This window comes from Mastomys coucha, unplaced genomic scaffold, assembly GCF_008632895.1.
Source record: "Mastomys coucha isolate ucsf_1 unplaced genomic scaffold, UCSF_Mcou_1 pScaffold11, whole genome shotgun sequence".
Taxonomy (NCBI): Eukaryota; Metazoa; Chordata; class Mammalia; order Rodentia; family Muridae; genus Mastomys; species Mastomys coucha.
In genome coordinates, this window is record NW_022196893.1 from 7529074 (window position 1) to 7553945 (window position 24872).

General features: G+C 45.6%; 1 protein-coding gene across 3 annotated transcripts in view; it reads right to left on the reverse strand.

Annotated features, from left to right (window-relative positions):
* Positions 1 to 24872, reverse strand: part of Arhgap39 (Rho GTPase activating protein 39) — a 96248-nt gene that overhangs the window by 28989 nt on the left and 42387 nt on the right. For all 3 annotated transcript variants that reach the window (XR_004112341.1, XM_031347799.1, XM_031347795.1), the window contains exons 2-3: positions 16405 to 16571; positions 530 to 949 (exon numbers count right to left, since the gene is read on the reverse strand). Coding sequence is in view for 2 of the 3 variants with exons in the window: in XM_031347799.1 (XP_031203659.1) it covers positions 530 to 949; positions 16405 to 16490 (506 nt within the window). In the remaining variant the exon portion in view is untranslated. The remainder of the gene's footprint in view (positions 1 to 529; positions 950 to 16404; positions 16572 to 24872) is intronic.

A 24872-nucleotide genomic window follows, 5' to 3' on the forward strand; every position in this document is an offset into this window, starting at 1 on the left:
GCCAGCCTGGTCTACAGAGTGAGTTCCAGGACAACCAGGGCTACACAGAGAAACTCTGTCTCGAAAAACCAAAAAGAAAAAAGAAAAAAAGAAAAGAAAAAGGCAGCAGGTCCACAGACATCTAGCTCTGCTCCTTAGTACCATTTTCTCCCCGCCTTCCTCTCCCCCCTCTCTCTTTGTATTTTGAGTCAGGGTCTCACTTAAATATAGGCTGGCCTCAAACTCCTGATGCTCCACTGCTTCCACCTCTCAAGTGCTGAGATAACAAGTACGCCACACCACCCCTGGCTTTACTTCACCTTTCCTTCCTCCAAGGCTTCACTTCTGCAAGTGACTAAGGACACTATCAATGAAGAGGATATGGCTGGCTTGCCTGATAACCGTGGCCCAGCAAGGACTTGAAAACCATATTCATGGGACAACTAACAGTCTTAAAAGCTGCATGCAGTTCTCTCTGCCACCTCAGCCCCACCCTCTTCTAAGTAAGCACCACCCCCCCCCGCCCCCCGCAACCCACCTGCCTCCTCACCTGCTAGTCTCCTCCTTTGATGTGACCAAGGCTGTCGCCCGCCCACTGCGAACTGACAGCTCCTGTCCCCTTTCTTCTGGCTCCGGCTCCAGCGAGGAGCCGGTGCTACCATCACGGCTGCCCCTCCCTGGGCTGCTGTCTGCAGAGGCACGCGGAGACTCAGTGTTCTGTTTCAGCGTCTGTAGTTTGGCCAGAGGGATGATGTCGCAGTTCTGTGGGCGATGCCACACGGTGCGCTGTGAAGCAGCACTGTAGTAGTAGAAGCGTGATGTATTGGGGTCAAAGAGCTCCCACCACTGGTCCTCGCTGGTGCGCTTGATGCGCACACCGGCTGGTGGGTCCCACACGCACTCCCCGGTGACCAGGTTGGCATACATACGTTCGCGCGTGCGTGGTTCGATGATTTCCACCCACTCCAACCTGTAGAGGACAAAAGCATCAACATTGACCTTGCCTCTCACCTTACTGTACTGGGGCTTCCACCAGCTGCTGAATGCTCCTGCATCTGGCGTTATTTCCTAGGCAGCCTCAGGGCAGCAGGACCACAAACTACTGCCCCCACGTGGTCCTCCTCTGCCTGCAGCCCTGGAATCCTTCTTATTTATAAAGAGGTAAATCACTCTATACAAGTATGTTTGTTGTCAGGATGCAAATGTTTAAAGATTGCTTTCAAGTTTTGATAATTTATGGCTTATTTTTGTTTATGTGTGTGCGTGTGTGTATGTGTACAATGCTCTGACAGGCCAGAAGAGGGCAGAAGTCTCTTCTAGAGCTGCAATTATAGTCTGTTGTTTAAGCCAGTACCATGAGGGCTGGGGACCAAATTCTAGATGAGTAGCACTCATTCTGAACCACTGAACTATCTCTTCTGCCCCCAAAATTAGGGCACAGCGGTGTTCTGGGCAAGCCCCCCTACCCTCTTTAATATAGGTCTGATTCTATAGCCCAGGATGGCCTAAAAACTTGTAGCGATCTTCCCGCCTAAGCTTCTCAAGTGGTAAGATTACAGGCATGAAGCACGGCACCTGGCTCTGTAAATGTTTAATATAAATACAAAGTGAGTGTCAGGGAAGGCCTGCCACAGTTAATAATAAAGAAACTGTATGGCTTTGTTTGAAATGACACATATCTGTTTGTATCTATACAGCTGTGCAGGAAATTGTCAGGTAGGAAAGCAAAAAGGAAAGAGGTGGGTGGAGAGATGGCTCAGGAGTCAGAGCACTTGTTGCTCTTGCAGCGGACCCAGTTTTGGTTCCCAGCACCACACAGCAGCTCACAATTGTCTGTAACTCCAGTTCCAGTGGATCTGACACGTTCTTCTGACCTCCATGGTCTTCATACAAACACAGGCAGGCAAAACACACATACACATACACAAAAAGAAAAAAAAGAAAAGAGGTTATATAGGAGAAGTGGGTCTGGTGCCACTTTCCCTCGGCCTCTCCAGCTGTCCCTGTGTGTTTGTGCACACGTGAAGATGCATGCTCACACTGTGAGGCTGTCCCCAGTCACATCTCCAGCTCCTCTAAGACAGGGCATCTCACTGAAGCCAGACTTTGCTGGTTTTGCTAGACTACCAGTGAGTTGTGGGGAATCCACTTGTCTCCCTGAATACAGTGCTGGGTTATAAGCATATACTGCTAGATATATGGGTGGAGAGGATATGAATGAACTCAGGCCCTCACTTCACAGAAGAGCCAAACCAAACCCTTTTCTTCTGTCTCCCTTTTAAAATGATCTGATCTTTTTTTCAGACTTTATAATGAAAAATTTCAAATGTGAAAATATAGTAAATTTGAACAATTATCCCTACATCTGTGGTTTCCATTTTTTTGTGATTACTAATGTCAAACACTTTTCTTAAATACCTGAAAAGCCCACAGGACACATAGTGTTGTTTTCTCTTACCGACCAGCACGGGCTATTTCAGACACTTGTTCTCACAGATGCCTGTCAGAGATGTCTCACCAGGATTCACTTTGTGACTTGTCTGTTTATTCTCTCTCTCTCTCTCTCTTTTTTTTTTTTAAAGAAAACAAGTTTTAATCTTAGTGAGTTGGATTTATAAATCCTTCCCTCATGGTTTTTTCTATTTCTTTCTGGTTTCGGTCCTACTTGTACGTCAAGCATATTCTCTTATGAATTGACTTCCCAAAGTTTTATGATGTTGCCATTTATTCTGATGTCTTGGGTCTGCCTGGACTGATTTTATTTGCCTGTGACATTTCATCTTGCTAAACAGTATCATTGTTCCATGATGGACAAGACTGGCTTTACAAGTGAGCACTTCTGTGTGAGCCCCTTCTGATCTCACATCTGCCTCAACATGTGCCTTTGTCAGGGAGCTTATGAAAATGAACAATCTTGTCAAAACTCTTTTCTTTCCTTCAGCCCTGCTTTGGTGACTGGTCTTGCCTCCCCACCCTCCCTTACACTTTTTTCAGTGTGAGAGAAGAACCCCGGCTTTGCATGTATTTGTTCTGCCCCTGAGCTATCCCTCAGCTTTTACCACTCCCTTTCTTTTTTTTTTTTTTTTTAACTTTATTTGTTTAATGTATGAGTGCTCTGTTGCGTATATATATGCCTGCCTGAAGAGGGCATCATATCTCCCTATAGATGGTTGTGAGCTACCATGTGGTTGCTGGGAATTGAACTCATGACCTCTGGAAGAGCAACAGTGTTCTTAACCACTGAGCCAATTCACCAGCCCTACCATTCCCTTTCAAAATGAGATTTACTATGCAGTCTGAGCTAGCCTTAAACTCATAATCCTGTTGCTTCAACCTCCCAAACACCTGGTTTTATAGTTGCACGTCACTGCACCTAGCTCTTAGCTATTCTTTTCAAAACTTTTAAAACTGCATTCTTATTTATTTAGTGTCTGTGTGCGTGTGCGTTTGGGAAGTAAGAGGACAACTTGCAGGAGTTGATTCCATCCTTCCACTATGTGGGTCCCTGGGATCGAACTCGGGTCCCTAGGCTCGGCGGCAGGCACCTTTACCTGGCAACCCTAGCTCTTGGCTATTCTAAACCTATCTTTACTTCCTCATGAATTTTAGAATTCATGGCCTGCCAACTTCATACAAACTCTGTTCCTATCTTTGCAAAATCTGAATGAATACTACGACTGATGCGCGGAGAACAAAGACATCTCTGTGGTGCTGACATCCACCCAAACGGTGTCAATCCAGGTGTAAGGCCTATGTGCTGCAGGCTTTTGGCACACTGTATCTCACTGCTCATGCCTGCTCCACTCTCTGAGGCCCTTATCCTGAGCTCCCATACCTTCCAACTTAAATACTTTCCACCTAGCATTCCAATGCTGCCATCTCTAGGGATCTGTTTCTGCAGCTCGTTCATATTCTCTCTCTCTCTCTCTCTCTCTCTCTCTCTCTCTCTCTCTCCCTCCCACCCTCCTTCTCTCTCCTTTCCCCCGCTTCAGGATCAGGGTATAAGTAAGTTCTCAGCTACTGTTCCAGCACCATGCCTGCCCATCTGCCACCATATTTCTCCCATCATAGTCCATGATGGTCATGGACTAACCCCCCGTAACTGCAAACCCCCAATAAACCCCTTCTTCTATAGTTGCCTTGGTGGTGATCTCGCTTCACAGCAATTAAAGAGTGACTGAGACAGCAGTGGCCTTGCTGTTTGGGGGACTGTGAATGCCTTTGGACTAGGAAACTGTTGGATGCTCTAAGTTGGGTGTAAGGCCATATAGGAGCTTGGAGAGAGTAGAGGTGATAGCACTGTGGACTGCTGAAACCCAGCTCAAGAACTTTAGAGGAGAAAAATATCAGCAACTGGGGGAGAGACTATTCTTGTGATATTTGGCAAAGAATGTGGCTGCCTTCTGTACTTGTTCTAAAAAACTGCTTGAAGTTAAACTGAAAAGTAATGTACCAATTCCCTTGTCTGAGAAGAGTTCAAGATAGCTTAATATCAACTCTATCACATGGTTATTAGTGATCACTCTTATGCAAGTCTACAATGAAAATAAACAACCAGGACAAACAAACAAACAGACAACACCAGGAAATGTAATGTTGGAGCCAAGGCCCGTGTGGAAAGAGATAAGGAGAGGCCTGATGTGAAATGGAGTAAGGGGTGGTGCCCTTAGATCCCTGCAACTTGCAGGAAAGGCCTGGAGAATTTTCTGCTCCTAAAAAGCAACAACAAGGCATGGAGAGATACCTCAGTGGTTAAGAGCACTGACTGCTCTTCCAGAGGTCCTGAGTTCAATTCTCAGCAACCACATGGTGGCTCACAACTATCTGTAATGGGATCTGATGTCCTTTTCTGGTGTGTCTGAAGATAGATCTATGATGTACTCATATGAATAAAATAAATAAATCAATCTTAAAAAAAAAAAGCGGGGGCCGGAGAGATAGCTCAGAGGTTAAGAGCACCGACTGCTCTTGCAGAGGTACTGAGTTCAATTCCCAGCAACCACATGGTGGCTCACAACCATCTGTAGTGGGATCTGACACCCTCTTCTGGTGTGTCTGAAGACAGCCACAGTGTACTCATATACATTAAATAAATAAATAATTAAAAAAAAAAAAGCAACAACAAACCAAAGCTTACGGAGATGTAATTCAGGAGTGGCGCAGGCACTCCTTAGAGAGCGGCAGAACTTGGGCAGTGTTTCTTTTTAGAATCATGAACAAAGTAGTTGTAGAATCTTTCTCCAGGGTTAAGGAAAGCCACTGAGACAAGATGTGTAGTAAGGAGTTCCTGCATGGAAGCCATGAGAGGCCCAGGTATGAAGCTATGAAAGCCAAGGCTAGATGGAGCTAGAGACATTGAGATGTTAAGACGGCAAATGTAACCGGCACACAGAGAGAAATGAGCTGCAGTCAACAAAGCTGGAAGGGCGGAGCTATCAAGCCCTTTGATATCACACGTAGGAATGACAGGAACTGGAGTTTACCCTGCTGGGTTTGGTCTTGCTTTGGGCCAGTACTTCCTCACTGTGGCCCCTTCCCTCCACAGTGGAATGGTAATGGTAATTTCTCCTCTCCATTGTATATTGGAAGTGTATGATCTGCTTTTTGTCTTTGATTTTACACAGGGATATGGTAGGAGTTTGCCTTGGTCTTTAGAAGAGACTCTGGACTCTTAAAGTGTGTTGTGTTGCAGGATATTTGAGCAAACTGTGAACCTCATTATTGTGTTGTTATTTGCTGGAAAAGCCTCTTTCTAGTTGTGCAGCTCACACCTTAATCCCTCTGGCTGAAATACAGACACACCCTTAGTACAACCCTTTAATCCCAAATAATGAAGGTAAAGTTAAAGGAAGCACCTATGTTTGAAAGTGATGTCTAATTGAGTGGCAGACAAAGTGATGAATCAGAGAAAAATTTGACAGAATAGGATTATGCCCAACTCTCAGGAAGAGAGAGAAAAGAGGGGCTACTTAAAACAGAGCAGTGCAGAGGCAGAGAACAAGCCAGACACAGGTGAAGATGGAAAAAGCCAGAGAATGAGAAGGAGCCAGAAAATTAGAATAGCAAGTATGATAGAATAGCAAGGCCAGGCAGAGCAATTCAGTCAGATGCTGAGAGAGAAGCCAGATTGAATCAGTGAGCTTGGAGAGGAGTTGGAGCCAGAACAGCTGAGTTGGCCAGCCAGCCAGAGATCAGAAAGAGCTAGAAAGGGTGAGCTTATTCAGCAGTAAGTCTCAGAGGCTGAAATTATATCTGGCAAATAAAAATTAATTTTACAGTGTTGAGACTGTGAGGGGCTAGGGACTTTTAAAGTTGAACTAAATGCAGTTGCAGTAAAAGTCCCTGTAGAATGAGAATGGCCCCATAGTCTTTGAATGCTTGGTCCTAAGCTGATGGGACTGTTAAGAAGGGTGAGGAGGTGTGAGCTTGGTGGAGGAGCAATGTTGCTGAGTATGAACTTCAAGACTTCAAAAGCCCAGGTCATTCCCAGTCTCTCCCCCCAACCCCACCACCACCCCCGTCTCTGTCTCATGCTTAAATCGTGGTTCAAGATGTAAGCTTGCAGTTACTGCTCCAGAGCTATGCCTGCCTGCTGCCATATCCCTTTCCTTGATGGTCATGAACTTACTACCCTCTGTACAGTAAACCCTCAATAAACCCTTCCTCTATAGCTGCCTTGATTGTTAGCATTTTGTCTAAGCCCCACCCCACAATTACCTGGCAACATCCAGGTGTGCCTGACTCACTATAAAAGGGGCTGCCTGCTCCCTCCTCGATCTCTGGCTCTTGGCTTGTTACTCTCGCTCTGTCCCCTTGCCCATCCCCTCCCCCTCTTCCTCTCACTCATCTCCCCCCCCATGTGCTGATGACCAGCCTCTACTCCTCAATTCCTCTACTCTCTCTCTGCCTTTCCCTGCCTCTACTACCCTCTTAACTCCCCTCCTTATGCCCTGAATAAACTCTATTCTATACTATACCATCCATATGGCTGGTCCCTCAGGGGAAGGGATGCCTCAGCATGGGCTCATGGAGGCACCTCCACCCCCATACCTGACTACACCTCCACCAAAACATATCTCATCTCTCTTTATCTTTTTTTTTTTTTTTTTTTTTTTTTTTTTTTTTTTTTTGGTTTTTCGAGACAGGGTTTCTCTGTATAGCCCTGGCTGTCCTGGAGCTCACTCTGTAGACCAGGCTGGCCTCGAACTCAGAAATCCACCTGCCTCTGCTTCCCAAGTGCTGGGATTAAAGGCGTGCGCCACCACGCCCGGCTTTCTCTTTATCTTTTTATAAACACAACATTGATCATGGTCATTTTTTACTTGGGGTCTTTATTTCCCTCTGTAAGTATCCTAGTGACCCATGCCATAGAAAACACTGAGGGTGTCAGTCAAGGATTTCCTCGACACTACTCATTTAGAGCTAAACACCTGCTACCTGATTAGGACCCTCAATGCACCCCCACATTTGGTCACATTTCTGTGTTCTGCAATAGGCCCCAGGATTGTGCTTAAGTACCTGGTACTACAAAACAAACTGGAAGGAATGCAGAGCCACATGTACATGTGCTTCTCTCAGTTGGGGCTTACACCTACCATGTGGGGGTTTGAATGCTATGCCCATCATCATCTCTGGCACTGAACACTTGATCCCCAGTTGGGGGTGCTGGCTAGTGAGGCTTAGGAGGTTTGGCTCACTGGAGGAAGTTGATTATTGGAGGCAGGCTTGGAGTTTAAAGACTTGGGCCATGCCTGAGTTCACCTTCTCAAAATCTCTTTGCTTCATGCTTATTGTTTGAAGACGTGAGGCTTGTATCCCTGCTCCAGCTGCCATGCCTCTATAAACCCCAATAAATCCTTCCATATGTTGACTTGGTCATGGTATTTTATCATAGCAACAGACAAGTAACTAGTGTACATCTGTTCCAGGCAACATTTCCATGACCTTTCTCTTTAGTTATCAACTCAAAGTGTGCTTGTGTGTGTGCGTGCGCACTGTGGCTGAGGTTTAGGGTTTTGATTTAGACTTTATGACACCTTCTCTTCTCTCCAGCTCAAAACTGCATGGAGGGGCTGAAGGCTTCAAGGACTCTGTTGAGTGTCCCTGCACCAACACAGACCCAGCTGGGTTGTTGTACCTAACGTTGGACCCTAGGACACATTTACTCTGTGAGGTCCCAGCAGTAATATGGGTCTTCATCCCAACCTTCTGCATAATGCTTTCTGTGCCATTTAAAACTCAAACTGGAACCATACCCCATGTAAGGAAGGGTACCTTTTCTACCTCAAGGGTGCTTCTGAGACCTTCTAAATATGTCTTCTGGCCTGTCCAGCTTGCCCTTCTTCTATCAGTGTGGATATGATACTAGTGCCAGAGGCTCAGGGCTCATGCTGTGGTTCCAGTCCCCCTGCTTGGTGACTGAACTGGAGCCACCTCGTGATGGGGAAGTGGGATGGAGACTTCAGGCCAGGAAGCATAGTTCCTTCAACAATGTGGATGGCTATAAAACTGTAGCTAATATAAATGTTAAACTCTTTCCTCTCTCTGCATATGTCTCAGTCTCTCTCTCTGTCTGTCTCTCTCTCATTTTTTGTTTGTTTGTTTGTTTTGTTTTTTTGAGAAAAGGTTTCCTGGAATTTGGTCTACAGACCAGGCTAGCCTCAAACTCAAAGATCTGCTATGCCTGCCTCCAGAGTGCTGGGATTAAAGGTATACACTACCACTGGACATTTAACTCTCACACTGAGTTTGTTTCAAATGTCTGGCAATTCCTGATGCACAGGCTGGAGCAGCAAAATGCTAGAGTCACTATGGCTCACACAGTGACTACTGAAGCAGGACCAAGGTGAGCAACTCACTCCGAGGACAGGACATTCTCCTAACAGGGTTACTGTGAATGCAGCCGCAGCCAGCACTCCACTCATCTCCACAGGATGGGTTCCAATAAAACTGCCAAGTAAGCATGTGGATGCTAAGAGCTGACAAAACTAGGAGAGAAGGAAAGGGACCACAGCACAGGCCTCTCCTGCAGGTACCTGCAGCACGGCTAGCACATGCTGACTGTGAGAAGCACGGTAAGATGCAGATATCTACAAGAGATATGGAGGAGGTTAGCTGGAACAACTGAACTTTAAACATGGCTGAAATATCCGAGTACAATGGCATACACTATGACTCAGCTGGGGTACTATGATGCTATGATCAGTCAGTCAATCACAGGTATGGATATGCTATCTGGATCTTAAGTTTGGCAGTTTCTCACTGTCCTTTGGAGGGGTTGCGGCTGGGCTTTGAGACAGTCTTCCCTGGACTGGCCTGTGGGCATGTCCGGGGTGGGAGGTTGTATTAATTAAGTTAACCGATAGAGGAAAACCCAGTTCACTGTGGGTGAAAACACCATTTCCTAGGTAGAGCAGAGGTATCTAGCTAAGCACAAGCAAGCAAGAGAGCATGCATGCAACCATTTCTCTCTGCCTGGACTGTGGATGCAATATGACTAGCTCTTTCCAGTTCCTGCCTGGACTTCACCACAAAGACCTGCCTCTACCTTCCAAGTGCTGGGATTAAAGACATGGGTTACCACTCTGGGCCTAAGTTGCTTTCTGTCAGGGTATTTTTCTCTGTAACGGAAATGAAACTGGAACAAAGCGCAAATTCATAAAGAGAGAATAGACTCAGAGCAAACTGGTCAGAGAAAGAGTACAGCAGGGAGAGGAGTGGTGAGTGACCAGGGACTAACACCAGCCACAGCATCTAGAAGAGGTAGGAACGAGCAGATATGAGTATATTTAAAACATGGGCTGAACTTTCTAGAAGATTAAAAAGCACCCAAGTCTCCAGATAAAGGCAGCTGTCACAGCCAGAGAATGGGGATGCAGGAAGATGTAAACCCAAAATCATGAAAGGGGTCACACATGCTATGGGGCAGCCAACATCAGACAGTCCTGGAAACCCAGTGTGCCAAAGTCCTGGTGCCACTGTCCTGCAGGAGGTTGTAGCTGGGACAAGAGGACACAGGATCCATGACCGGTTCCTGAACTGGCATTAAGGAGAAGTTATGACCTCAGTCAGGGCACATAGCACATGGTGGCAGGGCCCTGGGAAAAAGCAGAAGTTTTCACACCAGGCATAAAAAAGGGCTGGATATGAGCAAGGACAGCTGCCCACACTGGGCTCCTGACAAACTCCAGTGAGGCCAGAGAACCTGGTGGCAGAGCATGCCTAAGCTGCATGTGCCTTGCACAATATACACACTAACTTGACAACAGACCAGGAGACTGGGCCTCAGTCCCAGGATCAGGAGTCCAAAGCAACTCATGAGCTGCTGCCAGGCTGGGCATGGGGAGTGGGAGGAGGAAGAATGGTTGGCAACTTGTCAAATGAAACCTGCCCACAGCCAGATGAAGGGGCCACAGGAATCTAGTAATGTTAACCCCTGGCTGGCCAGAAACGACAATCCGGATTCTATTCTCCAGAGAAACAACCTAGCGAGAGGCCAGAAGTGCTTACTGAAGGGTGAAAGCAGAGCCATTTAAGGCCCAGTTTGGATGCCATCCTCCAGAAGTCTCGCTCTGCTTACTGTCACATCCATAGGGTAGCTTCTATGACATGCTCTCTGATACACACGTGCAAGGTACAGCCTAAAGTGTATGACTCCAGACATGGCACATGGTACATAACACAGCAGTGAGACAAACCAGTTACAGAGTAACATGGGACGTTTCTAGGCAGAAAGGCCTTAACTAGGAGGCCTGGACTGTGGAGGGTCTGCATGGACCTGTCATCCATGCAGGAGCTGGGCTCCTCAGGAAATGCTGAGGAACCATTGCACAGTGGGTAGAAGAGTTTTGCTGCAAAAGCAGGGGGACCTGAGTTTAAAACTCCAATGCCCATTTAAAAAGACAGGTATGGACATACTGTACCTATAACCCCAGTGCGGGGGGTTGGGGGAGAAGAGGGATCACTGGGGATTGCGAACTGGCAGCTTAGCTTCAGTCAGAGATCTTTTCTGTATTAATTGTTTTTCTGTGGTAAGATATCATGACCAAAGCATGTTTAAAGAAGAGAGTCCATCACAGTGAAAAGGCAGGGTATGGAAGCAAGAGCTGGCTGATGACATGCTCACCAGCACACAGGAAGCAGAAAGAAAGCAGCAAGTGGAGAGATGATATGAACTGTTAAGTTGGCCACAGTGACATACAGGAACTCTAGGAAGACTCCATTTTCTAACTTCCCCAAACAATACTATCAATGGCAGACCAAGTGTCCAAATACGTGGGCCAAGGCAGATATTGTTCACTCAAATCGTGTACACACACACACACACACACACACACACACACACACACACACACAGACGTAGGGGCCTAACAAGGGTCATGTCTAGGACATGAGAACACCAGAGCCTAAACCCAGGACCTGTTCAGCTTGAGTGACATGAGTCGAGAGTGACCTCAGTGGAGAACTGACACATCTGCAGAAGCCCAGACAACATGTGTAGGGCTGCCTCACCATCTTCCAGGAGGGGACACACAATTTCCATCCCTCAAACATATGTGCTCTTTCCCATTGAATTGAAGGGAAAGAGAGCCTTCCCAGCAAGAGAAAATGCCTTGGCCAAGGATCAAGGTTGATACGCATTTCGACAGGTCATGTTGAAAGCCTGTATACTTGACACGATGAGGTCATTCTACCCACACAGATGTGACTCCAGCTAACCACAAGAAAAGTACTGAAGCAAAACAAAGGGACATTCTATATAATGCCTGCCTAGTCCTTCTCTAAACTGTCACTGCCTCAGTGTATCCAGAGAGACACAATGAATATATCATGTGAGCTCTTGAGACACAAGAGACATCAGTTGAGGTGGCACTCAGGTGAACAGAGTGACCAAGAGGAAGTGCTGACAACACACTTGTGGAGATATTGGTGTAGAGGACAATGGAATCCTCTGTCCTACTTCTGCCATGTCAGGTTGGGTCAGTCTAAAAGCTCATATATGTGTGTGTGTGTGTGTGTGTATGAATATATACATATATAAATGTTGTCTTCAAACTTTAAAATGTTAAGTTTCTATCTTCTATGAGGATAATCTACTTCATCTCACAGCTGAAGCAGGGTTGTTTGGCGCTGGCTCTCTGTGTCAGGTACAGGTATATAGGGCAGCAAGGAACCCATAAAAGACCCCCTCCAACACTGATGGGTGTCATTTGAGCTCAACACCCCAGATCCAATCTCCTGCTAACCCTGACCGAGGGAACAGCTGGGTATTGGAGGTCCGGGATGTGGGTACAGGCATCTTACAGTTGCATATGCAGGGTTATGGTGATTACCCTTGTGGGCTGAAAGCTGTGTCATCTCTTGTAGCCTTTGGCAGAGAGATCCAGAACAAACTCAGGCCTGTTGATGTTTCTTCTCTCTGGATGGCCCCAAGTACATCTAGATGTCTGTACACTGAGGGCTCAGTCAAGATTAGCTCATTTAAGAATCTTAGGACAGTGGGAGGGACTGAATATGTGGATATGGGCTCATGATAAATCTAGAAGGTGAGATGTTCCAACATACTGGGAGAAATATATGCATTACCTCTGCCTTAGAGCCAAGATCTGCAGGTTGCCCAGCTGCAGGCCATTCACTTCCCTCTGCCCGGGCTAGAGTCTGCATTCACTCCATGTTCACCCTACATGTGGTTGCCATTCATAAGGTCCTGACCTTGCATACTATGAACCCCTCTGGGCTCTTCACTATAAACTGAGGCTACCAAAGCCTTCTCTGACTGGCCAGAGGAGAAGATGCTCTCAGCAATGCCAGCATACACATCTATTTCCTGTGGATTCTGAAGCCATTCCAAGTTCTTCATCACACAGTTACCTTCTGCTGAGACTAGGTCCTGCAGGCCCCAACAGTGACTGCAGGTAAGCTGTCCCTTGAGCTCCCAGCATTAGATGGCCAGGTTCCCTGTTCTCCTGTACTCTCTGACTGAAGCTGAAAAAAAAAAAAAAACCTTCTAGGATTGGTAATTGGGTCATCTTAATCTTAGAACCCTTAATGGCTGGACTGACTTCAGTGTGAACTCTCAGTAGAAAGCACAGCATTCAACTCCTAGACCTGGCTGCTCCTATTCTCTCCTTGAGTCTGAAGCACATGGCACGTAAGTGTATCCCAGGTGGACACAAACTCTCAGTCATGGCACCCTCTGCTCTTGTTGGCATGGACTGCATGCAGTCTTGCAGTGACAATTCTGACCAGCAGACACCTCAGAATTTGGCTGGCACTTTAGGACAGATTTCCTGACAGAACATTGAGAAGGAAAACCAAGCACAGATACAAAGACAGGTGTGCACAGGGGGTTCCATGGAGCTCCTGAAGTAGGGCCGTAGAGGTAACTGTCTTGGGCTAGGTATTCTCATGCAAGGTCAAATGGGAACAGGGGCGTGACTTCTAGAGAAATGAATGAGGCTGCTATAGGAGAGAAGCTGACAGGTGAGAGGGGCAAGGAAGGGGAAGCAAGACTTTTAACGTGGTAATAAGCAGAACTCGATGGACACACTACTGACTGCTGACAAACACAGCAGGTGCAAGCTTCTCCAGTGTGGTCCTGGGTGATGACACTGAAGGAAGGTGGCTGCCTACAGGGCTGTGAGGGGCTTTAGACACCTCATTCCTCTGCAACTGCTCTTCACCGACCTTCTCCCTAACTTAGATTAGATTTTACCAAAACAAAGCTACAGTACTCTCCAAAGAATTTTCCTGAGTGACAAAAGAAAGCTATTAAGCACAGAACAATCTCTTAATCTCTTTAAAAAAAAAATGTAAGTCTTTGTTTTGTTTAAAAAGTCCTTTTAAATGAATGCAATTTAATGATCCTCTCTCTACAAAGAATGGGGTTTTATTCCCTTTGCAGTGCACTCCTGTGCATGTGGGCAGAAACCCAGCCCTTTAGGAACATTCTTGGCATCTCCTGGCGGGGGGGCAACATTCAATCACCATACTCAGAATAAAAGGCCCAGGAGGGCGGGGAGCCCAGGACCTGACATCCAAAGCCAGGCGTGGGCGTGATCTCAAGATGTCCACAGTGAGTGGCTTCATAAAAACGGGAAGCCCAGTCTGGGAAGCCCCATGGACTACATGGGCTCTGAGAGGCAGAGACACAGCAAGTGGTCACATATATGTATGTGTCGGCCTTATGAGCAAGCTGGGGTGGGGCACTTTGAATTAAGGAAAACAGCTTGCAGAGTCGGAGTCGGTGTATACCAGCCATGCTCTGGTGAGTTAAGTAGAAAAGAAAGGCCTGTTAGCTGTTGGAGAGCTGCTCACAGTGCTTAACCGCCAGCAGGACTCAATCCTGGAAGCTCAGGAGGTACTGGTGTTTAGCAGCTTCCTACTGACCCAACTGCAGAGAGAGTGGGCAAGGATTATAGGTGATAGTGTTTAAGATTGATTGTGACACACACCTAGTTCTCAGGAGCTACAGGCAGGTGAATGTCTGTGACTTCAAGACCAGGCAGGGATACACAGAGAGAGTCTGTTTCAAAACACCACCAAGAAGTCAATGGAAACACATGGGCCAGCTAAAGTACCCAGTGCCTCAGAACTCTCAGGACATGAACAGAGGGACAAAGTCTCAGAAAAGGGAAAGTCAATTATAATAAATAAGACACCAAGAAACTGGGCCACAGCCAGCCACAGTGGGGCAGGGTTGTGGTGTGCATTGCAAGACAGCCAGGGCTATACAGAGAAAACCTGTCTCAAACAAACAAACAAAAACAAAAACACAAACAAAAGAAAGGGAAAAAAGAAACTGAATGATTTTAGAGTCAAAAGTCAGGTCAACACTTCACACCACACCCAAGTATAGACTCCAAATTGATCGGCTCACTATGGGTCTGGAGATGTAACTCAGTGGTAGAACACTGGCTTGGCATCCATGGGCCTGCATTTAACTCAGGACACAATACAAACAAACAACAACAAAACCTGGTATTGGAAAACTGAAAGATTAAAAGAAGAGTCTGAAGATGAATTGTGATGTGTACAGGGTATTATCTAAAGTCTAGGCTGCATAGCCACCCAGCCCTCAGCAGGTGCTTGCCTGAATCCTGGAAGGGGCTGGCAAACTATGGTGGGTATACGCATAAGCCCTGTGGTTGTTTAGTAATTTGCTTTTTTATGTGTATGGAATTTTGTTTAAATATGCCTGTGCACCATGTGTGTTTAGTGCCTGCAGCGCCCAGAAGGCAGTTTTACATTCCTTGGTACTGGAGTTACAAATGGTTGTGAGTAGCCATGAGGGTGCTAGGAGTAGACTCTGGCCCTCTGCAAGAGCAGCCAGTGCTCTTAACTGCTAAGCCATCTCCCATCCACGGCTTTTTGTTTTTAAGACAGAGTCTCATATATCCCAAGCTGGGTTCAAATGTTTTTTGCAGCTAAAGACAGCCTTAAACTTCTGATCATCGAAACCTCTACTTCTCAAGTACTGGAATTATCACTCTGTACCACTAGGCCCATTTTATGTAGTACTGTAGAGTGTAGGGTTTTGTATATGTTAGGTAAGTATTCTAACCAGTTGAGTACAAAGATTACTTTTACATTGGTTAAGGGTACAAAAGTCATGAAAAGGCCATAGAAACCACTTAGATTCCACAAGGGCTAAGTGGGGTGAGAAGGCAGAGGCAGACAGAACTGGCTGAGAGAGTCTATACTACAGAGGGACAGAAAGAGCTGTAAATACAACTGGGAATATGTGGTCTCTATGGTTCAGGATGGCAGAGGAGATCAAAGCCTGTGTCAACATCAGATCTGATCAGTGATTGTGTCCTGGTTATGTGCGTCACCTGACAGACACACACTCAAGCATTCAAGGCCTAAGGCAGAACACTTGTGACTTGCCCAAAGTGACTCAGAAAGGACGGGTAACTGATGGTGATGACTCAAGGATGGGGGACCGATGCTGATGACTTGGAGCAAGAACACAGATATTTCTGGGACTGTTCTTTTTTTTTTTTTTAATGTTACTTGGAATTACTTCCAGATAAAAAGCTGCACATCAGAAAAATAGAAACAAAGAGGCATGACTACTGGTATCTGTATGGACGGATGCTCAGAGTGCCCAAGAAAATGGGCAAAGTTGATATGTGCAACCTAAACATCAATGTTCTGAGGGGGATGAACTGGCTGGCCTCTGTCAAGTGTGCAGGTGTCATTGCAATGAGCAGCTGCGCTGACAACACTGGATTACAGAGACAGGAGCAGGAACGACCACTGGGGAGGATGGTGAGAGAAGGTAGTGCACGTGGGCAGCCATGTGAGCAAGACTGGGAGAACTACCACAGGTAAGCCAACAGCCCTGGAGCCATCTCCCTTTTCTCTGAATGGTTGCTCCCCAAGGCCTGGATAATTCATCGGGAGTGGATGCCGCCTCCTTACCTGGTACTCGACCCTGGAATCCTGGGTTCCTGCTCATCGACATGGTGGCTTCTGCATTCATAATCCTGTGTCTGTGACATTGCCATCTGCTTCCTTAGTGCTGAGCTGAACAGTTGTCAGAGGACCATCAGGTTGCCTCCTCCAGCATCAGACAGGAAGAGGCCACACTAGGGAGAAAAAAAAAGTGGATAAGCACTGATGGAAAATTCGGGTATCAAGAGATGGCCCACACCACAAACATGGAATTATAGTCCATCTTGCTCCCCTGCCAGATAGCTGGCTCAAATGGAAAGCAATCCCCATGCCTCAAGACTCCTCTGGGAAGCCACTCCCAGCAAGGTGGTCTTAGTGGCTAGCCAGCTTCTCTTGTACAGAGGGAGCGCCTGCTGGCTAACTGCCTACTGCTGGGATTCCACTTGGGCCAGGGTAGATGCACGAGAGCTTCAAGAACTACAAAGCTAAAGGATGCACTGAGTACCCAGGCCTCACCTGTGTATGACTCTGGACCCCAGCACAGGATACCGTGTATGGGGAAGTTACTGTGGAGATTGTGCTTGGCACAATGTACACATGCAGAGTGGAGCTCAGTCCTGCAAGGCATACGCAGATCTCCTGTGACAGTGAACAGGCTCTCTCACAGACAGACTGTGCTGATTAGAATACACATGGAATGGGACCCCTGAGCTTACGCTCACCCAAGATATAAAGCTAGCCATGTTACAAATGTGAAGGCTGAAAAAACAAATGAACTTTTAGGAAAAACCAGAGAATGCTTGGTTTTACAGTGGGGACAGATCACTGAGACAGTCACAAAACCAGCATCTGAAGAAAAAAATAGTGAATTAGACTGTAATGAAGTTAAGATTAGAAGTAGATTGATATCTACTTATCAAGAAACCAAGAGCAGGCTAGATGTGGTGGTGGTGTATGCCTTTAATCTCAAAACTCAGGGAGGCAGAGACATAGAACTCTCTGTGGGTTAGAGGGTACCTTAGTCTTCAGAGTGAGTTCCAGGCCAGCCAAGGCTACAAACTGAGATCCTAGAAGGAGGGGATGGGGAGGAGGAAGAGAAAGAAGAAGAGGAGGAGGAGGAAGAGGAGGAGGAAGAGGAGGAAAAATGCAAATCCAAAATAGGAGATATTTGCTACATAGAGCATCTAGTTATGGCATGTGAGATCTGAAAACAGGCACACTAAACATATAGCAAATGCTGCAGATAAAGGGATGAAGTAGACAGTACAGACTGGCAGTTATGGAGATGGCTCCATGTCATTCTTCAGGAAGTGCTCTTAAAGGTGCCTGACATAAAGCACCCAGCAAACAGGAAGACAACAACTAGCAAGTGCTGGCAAGAGCAAGGAGAAGAGCACTTAGAGCCTAGTGCTAGGTCTGAAGGGCTCCCCACTCCAGGTGGCAGTTCAACAGTGTTCCCCAAAGGAGAGCACATGCATCTACCTGACCCAAGCATCCTTAGAATGGAGGCAGTAACTTCACAGAGGCCGCTGAGACAATGCCAGCAGTGCTGTCTCAACAGACATGAGAGGGACACCAAGTGCACACCAACTCTGTAGCAGCGAGTGAACCCCCACACACACTTGGGTTTCCTTTAAAAAAGCTCAGAAGCAGGTGTTGCTTAGAATCAGATCCAACAGGCTCAGGCCCCAACAGTGCCAGGAGGGGATCAGGGGCCACAGGCTGTCCCCAGCCAAGGTGGGCGCTGCTTACACAGTGCTGATCCTGGAAGTGCTGGAGGCACTCACAGTGCTACAGGCTCAGCATACATCCCCCTCACCCTTTCCCCCACCACACACATACAGCCACCGGAACAGAGGATCACTGGGTTCTGTCTTACTCTTTACCAACTCCCAGATGGCATTAGACGTATGCCTTCCCTCAAACCAGGGATATTCCATGGAATATTAACTGCTAATTTAAGGACAAGTAAAAAGGTTCAAAAAATGCCAGGCAATGGTGGCGCACACCTTTAATCCCAGCACTTGGGAGGTAGAGGCAGGTGGATTTCTGAGTTCGAGGCCAGCCTGGTCTACAGAGTGAGTTCCAGGACAGCCAGGACTATACAGAGAAACCCTGTCTCAACCCCCCCCCCCAAAAAAAAGGTTCAAATTACCAGGAAAGGTGGCACACACCTATAATCCAAGTATTTGGGGGGAAAACTCATTATAACAAAGAACAATGAAATTTAGAAAGTCACTAGGTCATTCCTTAAAAACATATTCTACTAAACTGGAAATATAAAAAAGTATGAATTTCTAGTTACATCACCTAACAAATTTAAACTAAGATGAAATATTTAAGCAGATCTATAAAAAGGCTGGAGAGGTGGCACAGTGGTTAGAGCACTGGCTGCTGTTTCAGAGGACCTAGGTTTGATTCCTAGCACCCACATGGCAGCTGGTAACCATCTGCAAGTCTAGCTGCAAGGAGTTCATTGCCCTTCTCTGGCTTTAATCGGTAATCGGTACCTCATATGGTATACACACATGTAGGCAAAACCCCTATACACATAATAAATACAAATTAATAAAAAAATAAAAGTATGCTAACTAAAAATGTTCAGGCCCAGAAAGATGCACTGGGCAATTTTACCAGACCTTTAAAGAAAAACTAATGCCCATGCTTCTCAAATTAGTTCATAAGCTAGAAGGCAGGCATGCTCACCACCACACCGCCAATACCACACCAGTTATAAAATGGGAAAGGGAATGGATGGAATATAACCAAGCTCTTTTTATAAAGCTAGGAAAGACACTAGCAACACCATCAATAAAGGGAAATTATAGACCAATTCCCTGGTGAGCAGAGACTCAGAGAGTCTCAACAGAATACTTGCCAACTGAACTCAAGAATTCAGGGAGCTGAGAGAACCCTGACGGGGTATGTAAAGAGTGAGTAAAAAAATCCTGAGTGAATGTGTATTGTTGACACGGCACGACTGTGTAAGTACCAGTGCCTTCCTTGGGTCAGGCTGGAATGGCGAAGCTTCCTCTGGTCCAAGAATGGGTTTTCAATGAACAACTGATGAGTGGTATAAGCACTAGCAGGTCCAGCGTCCCAGCCTCATCCTCCAGGAGGCCACAAAGGCGCTCACAGAGGCGGCCTATGGGCCAAGCTAACTCCTCCACTGTGTTGCACATAACCAACAGGCTGTGGTGCTGCACTGTGGCCCACCTGATCTCAGCTTTCTCTTTCTTCATTCTCTCACAGCCCCTGTTAGTTTTCTGAGACCCAAGATACTCAGGACATGGTAAAGAACACATCAAAAAGATCATTCTTTATTCCAGAGAGGCCAGGATAATTCAACAGATATAAATCAATAAATGGAAGTGATCAAGGACATAAATCATATAAACTTTTTCTTTTTTCTTTTCTTTTTCTTTTCCTTTTTGGAGCTGAGGACCAAATTCAGGGCCTAGCAAGCACTCTACCACGGAGCTAATCCCCAAGTCCACATGATCATTTTATAGAGGAAGAAAAGGCTTTGGACAAAAATTCCAACATCTTTTCTTGAAAAAAGATCTTAAGAAACTCCAGAGAGAAGGCCTTTTCAACTTAATAAAGGCTTTACACACAGCCTATAGCTAGCATGCTAGTAAACAGTGACAACTCCAAGTTTCCCATTAAAATAAAAAACAAGAAAAGGGTATATACATTTTCTTCACTCATATTCAATATTGTACAGGAAATAGTAGATAAAGCAGTAAGACAAGAGAAGCAAATAAAAAAGACATAAATAGGGGCTGGAGAGATGGCTCAGCAGTTAAGAACACTGACTGCTCTTCTGAAGGTCCTGAGTTCAAATCCCAGCAACCACATGGTGGCTCACAACCATCCATAATAAGAACTGATGCCCTCTTCTGGTGTGTCTGGAGACAGCTACAGTGTACTTACATATAATAATAAATAAATCTTTAAAAAGAAGACATAAATAGGAAAGAAAGATGTCAATGTCTGCTTATTTGCACATGATCTGAGTCTTTACACAGAAGGCCCTGAGAATTCACAAACTCTTTCACAATGCTAGTGAGAGTTAACAGCCTTCCAAATCAATGCCAGATACACTGATAGAGAAATAAGAGAAACAATTTCATTCACAACAACCTTGAAACAAAACCTTGAAGTAAACCTAATCAAGGAAGAGAAAGATGTCAACATGAAACGTTTAATACACTGAAGAAAAGGGGGAAGACACTAGACAAGGACAGTGAGCACATGCTCAGGGACGGGACCATCCTGAAAACGACCACTGACACACACTCTACAATCCCCATGAAAATACCAACACCCCTCATCTCAGCACAGAGAGAACAATATCAAAATCCATACGGAAGCACAAAAGATTCAGAGAGCCAAAGAGATCTTAAACAAAAGGATATGCTGGAGGATAACCATCCCTGATTTCAAGCTGTACTAAAGAGCTGTAGTAATAAAAATAGCATGGCACTAACACAAAAACAGATGCACACGTAGATCAATGGAATAGAATTAGGGACCCAGATAGAAGGCCACGTAACTATAGCCATTGATTTTTGATAAGGATATCAAAGTACACATAGGAGAAAAAAGTACCCTCAACAACAGTGCTGGGGGGCTGGCGAGATGGCTCAGCGGGTAAGAGCACTGACTGCTCTTCCAAAGGACCTGAGTTCAAATCCCAGCAACCACATGGTGGCTCACAACCACCCGTAATGAGGAACGCCCTCTTCCAGTGCATTTCAAGACAGCTACAGTGTACCTATTTATAATAATAAATAAATCTTTAAAAAAAAAAAAACAACAGTGCTGGGAAAACTGGATAGATGCATGTAGAAGAACGGAACTAGATCTTTCTTTCACCCTGAACAAAAATCAGTTCTAAATGGATTAACGATGTCAATATCAGACTCTGAAACTGCTAGAGGAAAAAATAGGAAAAGCATTCCAAGATATATGCATGGACAATAGCTGGCACAATCAAAGAAAGACAAGGTGCTTTTACATTTTTTATTTTATGCCTGGCAGTGGTGGCGCACGCCTTTAATCCCAGCACTTGGGAGGCAGAGACAGATGGATTTCTGAGTTTGAGGCCAACCTGGTCTACAGAGTGAGTTCCAGGACAATCAGGGCTGTACAGAGAAACCCTGTCTCAAAAAAAAATTATTTTATTTTATTAATTTAAACCATATGTGGTGTGGATGAGAGAGGGGTAGGGGGAGAGAGAGAGAGAGAGAGAGAGAGAGAGAGAGAGAGAGAGAGAGAGAGAGAGAGAGAGAGCACACATGTGAATTTGTGCCCATGAGTGCAGGTATCTATGGAGGACATGAGTGCAGGTATCTGTGGAGGACAGAGGCAGAGGCATCTTGTTTCCTGAAGATGGGGTTACAGAAGAGTATGAGCCACTTGACACGGGTGCTGGGAACCAGACTCAGGTTTTCTGCAAAACGATCAAACACTCTACGCCATCTCTCTAGCCTCAGGAATACAAATTGTTAGGAATAGTTTTTTTTACAAGTGTTTAACATTCTTGTCCATCAGGGAAATGCAAATTAGTAACATTTTGAGTTTTCTTCTGCCCTTAGTCAGAAAGACTGTCATGGAGAGAAAAAGTGACAAGAAATGCTGGTAAGCATGTGGGAGAAAAGATGTGGCCACTGTTGGTGGGAATCTAAAGTGGTGCAGTCACTTTGAAAATCACTGTGATGGTTTCTCAAAAAATCTAAAAATAGAGCTACCACGTGCCCTGGTTACGTCACACCCGGGCATAGACCCAAAGAACTCTAATTCCTACTACAGAGAGAGATACTGGCAAGCGCATGTTCACTGCCGCTCTAGTCACAATCAAGGACACCCAGTAACCAGTGAACGGATCATGAAAATGTGGTGGGTACACTGTGGAACAAAGACATATGACTTTGTAGAAGAAAGGCTAGAACTGAAAATACACTATGTAAGGCAGCCCAGGCTCAGGAGACACACACCATACATTCTCCTCATATGAAAATCCTCTCTGTGACATTTTGGATTTGTATGTTTAATTTGGAGTGTCTGTAGGGGTCAAGAAACTAGAAAGGCCTCATGAGATAGGAAGCATCTCGTGCGGGGAGGGGGAATTGGGTGTAAAGCACGATATTAGAATAGATCAGAGAAATAGTGGGAATGGAGAGGTGTACACATGAATGTCAGCCAGGGGACAGGGAACAGGAGAGGGCTGTGGAGGAGGGGCCTGAAAGTAAGGGTGTATGAAAAGACCTCATAGTAATCTACTCCTTTGTAAGCTAATTTAAAAAGAGTGAGTGAATGAAGGTACCCTTCATGAATTATGCTGTTCCCAGAAACCACAGGTTATTAAATAATAATCCCAGTACTCCTACAGGGAGATGAGGGACAGAGGCAGGACAATCCTTACAAGCCCAAGGGTCACTTGGCCTGGCACACTCAGTGAATGACAAGAGGCTGTCTCAAGCAAGGGGGAAGGCAAGCTGTAACACGCCAAGTGTCCTTTGACCTCCACATGCACACACACATACAAAAAACAAAGTCAGCGTCCACTGTGCAGGTGTTATGTATCTATAAACTTGGGACTAAAGGTATGCATCACAGTATCAGCATGCTTTTGGCTCCAGCAATTTTTTTAAAGATTATTTTATACGCATATGTGTGTGCATGTGTTTGGGCATGCAGTGTGTATGACTATAAAGGTCAGGAAAAACCACTTGGTGTTTGTTCTCCATCATTCTCCACTGCTCCTCTGAGGCCGACTCTGCCTCTCAGCACAGAGCTCACATTTCCTCTGCCAGACTGGAAGCCAGTAAGGTCCCGCTGTTCTCTTGTCTCTATCCACTTCTGAGCTGGGGCTACAGTGTATGTGTGTGTGTGTGTGTGTGTGTGTGTGTGTGTGTGTGTGTGCGCGCGCGCGCGCGCGTGTGCACGTGCGTGTGGTATGCATGGCTTCCTATGTGATGAATCACATTCTGTGTTGACCCACTGCTCAGCACTGATATTGAAAATTACAGGTTTTCTGATTTTCTCTAATCTATCTGGCTAGAAATGGATCAATTTTACTGGTAATAAGGCAGTTTTTAAACTTTTTTCTTGATTTAATACAACTTTATTTCCTTTCTTTTAATGTTTTTAGTGTCTTTGTTTTGTTTTGTACTGTTTGTGACAGGTTCTGTCTAAGTATCCTAGGCTGCTCTCAAACTAAAAGATCCCTCTGTCTCTGCTTCCCAAGTGTTCGGAATTAAAGGCATAGTCACCACGTTTGGGTGTTGTTATTCTTGTAATTTCTTAAATAAACATTTTTAGATCTTAAAGCTTTGTGTGTATAAATGTTTTGCCTGTGTACCACTTGGTCAGAAGGTGATATCAGCATCAGGATCCCCTGAAACTAGAGTTACAGTTGGTTATGAGCCAACATGTGGATACTAAGAGCTAAACCCAAGCTGGTCCTCTGCAAGAGCAGCCAGTGCTCTTAAGAGCTGAGCCATCTCTCCAGCCCCTTTTATTAATATGGAAATAGAGTTTAATGATTTGTGCCTTTAAAAAATTCTAGGCACCAGAGAGATGGGTCAGTGGTTAAGAGCACTAACTGCTTTTACTGAGAACCTGGGTTCAATTTGCATCATTTACATGGACGCTAACAACTATTGATAACTCAAGTTTGGAGGGGCTCTGACACCCTCTTCTGACCTTTTTGGGTAATGCAGATGTGGTGCAGATAAAAACATTTATACACATAAAGTCAAAGTAAATCTTAAGAGCTGGGCGGTGGTGGTGCACACCTTTAGTCCCAGTACTCAGGAGGCAGAGACAGACAGATCTCTGAGTTCAAGGTCTGGCTTACACAGCGAGTTCCAGGACAGCCAGGGCTATGCAACAAAACAAAACAAAACAAAACAAAAACAAAACAAAACAAAACAAACAAAAAACCTGCCTTGAAAGTAAGGTAGGTAGGTAGGTAGATAGACAGACAGATAAAATCTTAGAATAAAAATCCAATCTGGGCATTTGGTGAACACCTGTGACCCCAGCATGACCCCAGCACTGGGAGGAAGAAGTAGGAGGATCAGGAGTCCGGCTACACAGAAAACACAAGGCCAGTTTGCACTGCATGGCCCTGTCTCAACACAGAGTTTCACTCCAATTTGGAAGTTAGTCTTAAAACTTCTAAATAGCTTTCATGACTCATGACACTCTACCAATTTGGACATACTATATTTTCATTCCAGTCCAAAACAACATCAACAACTTCTTTCTGGGGCTAGAGCGCAAGTTGCTTTTCCAAGCAACCTGGGTTCAGTTCCCAGAACTCACATGGCAGCTCACAACAGACTGTAACTCAGTTCTAGCAGATCCAGCATACTTCCCCGGCCCATGTAGGTATCGGGCATACACCCGGTGCAGACATTATATAGACAAAACAGCCATACACACAAAGTCTGAAAAGAGCTTACTCATTTATCTTGAACTTC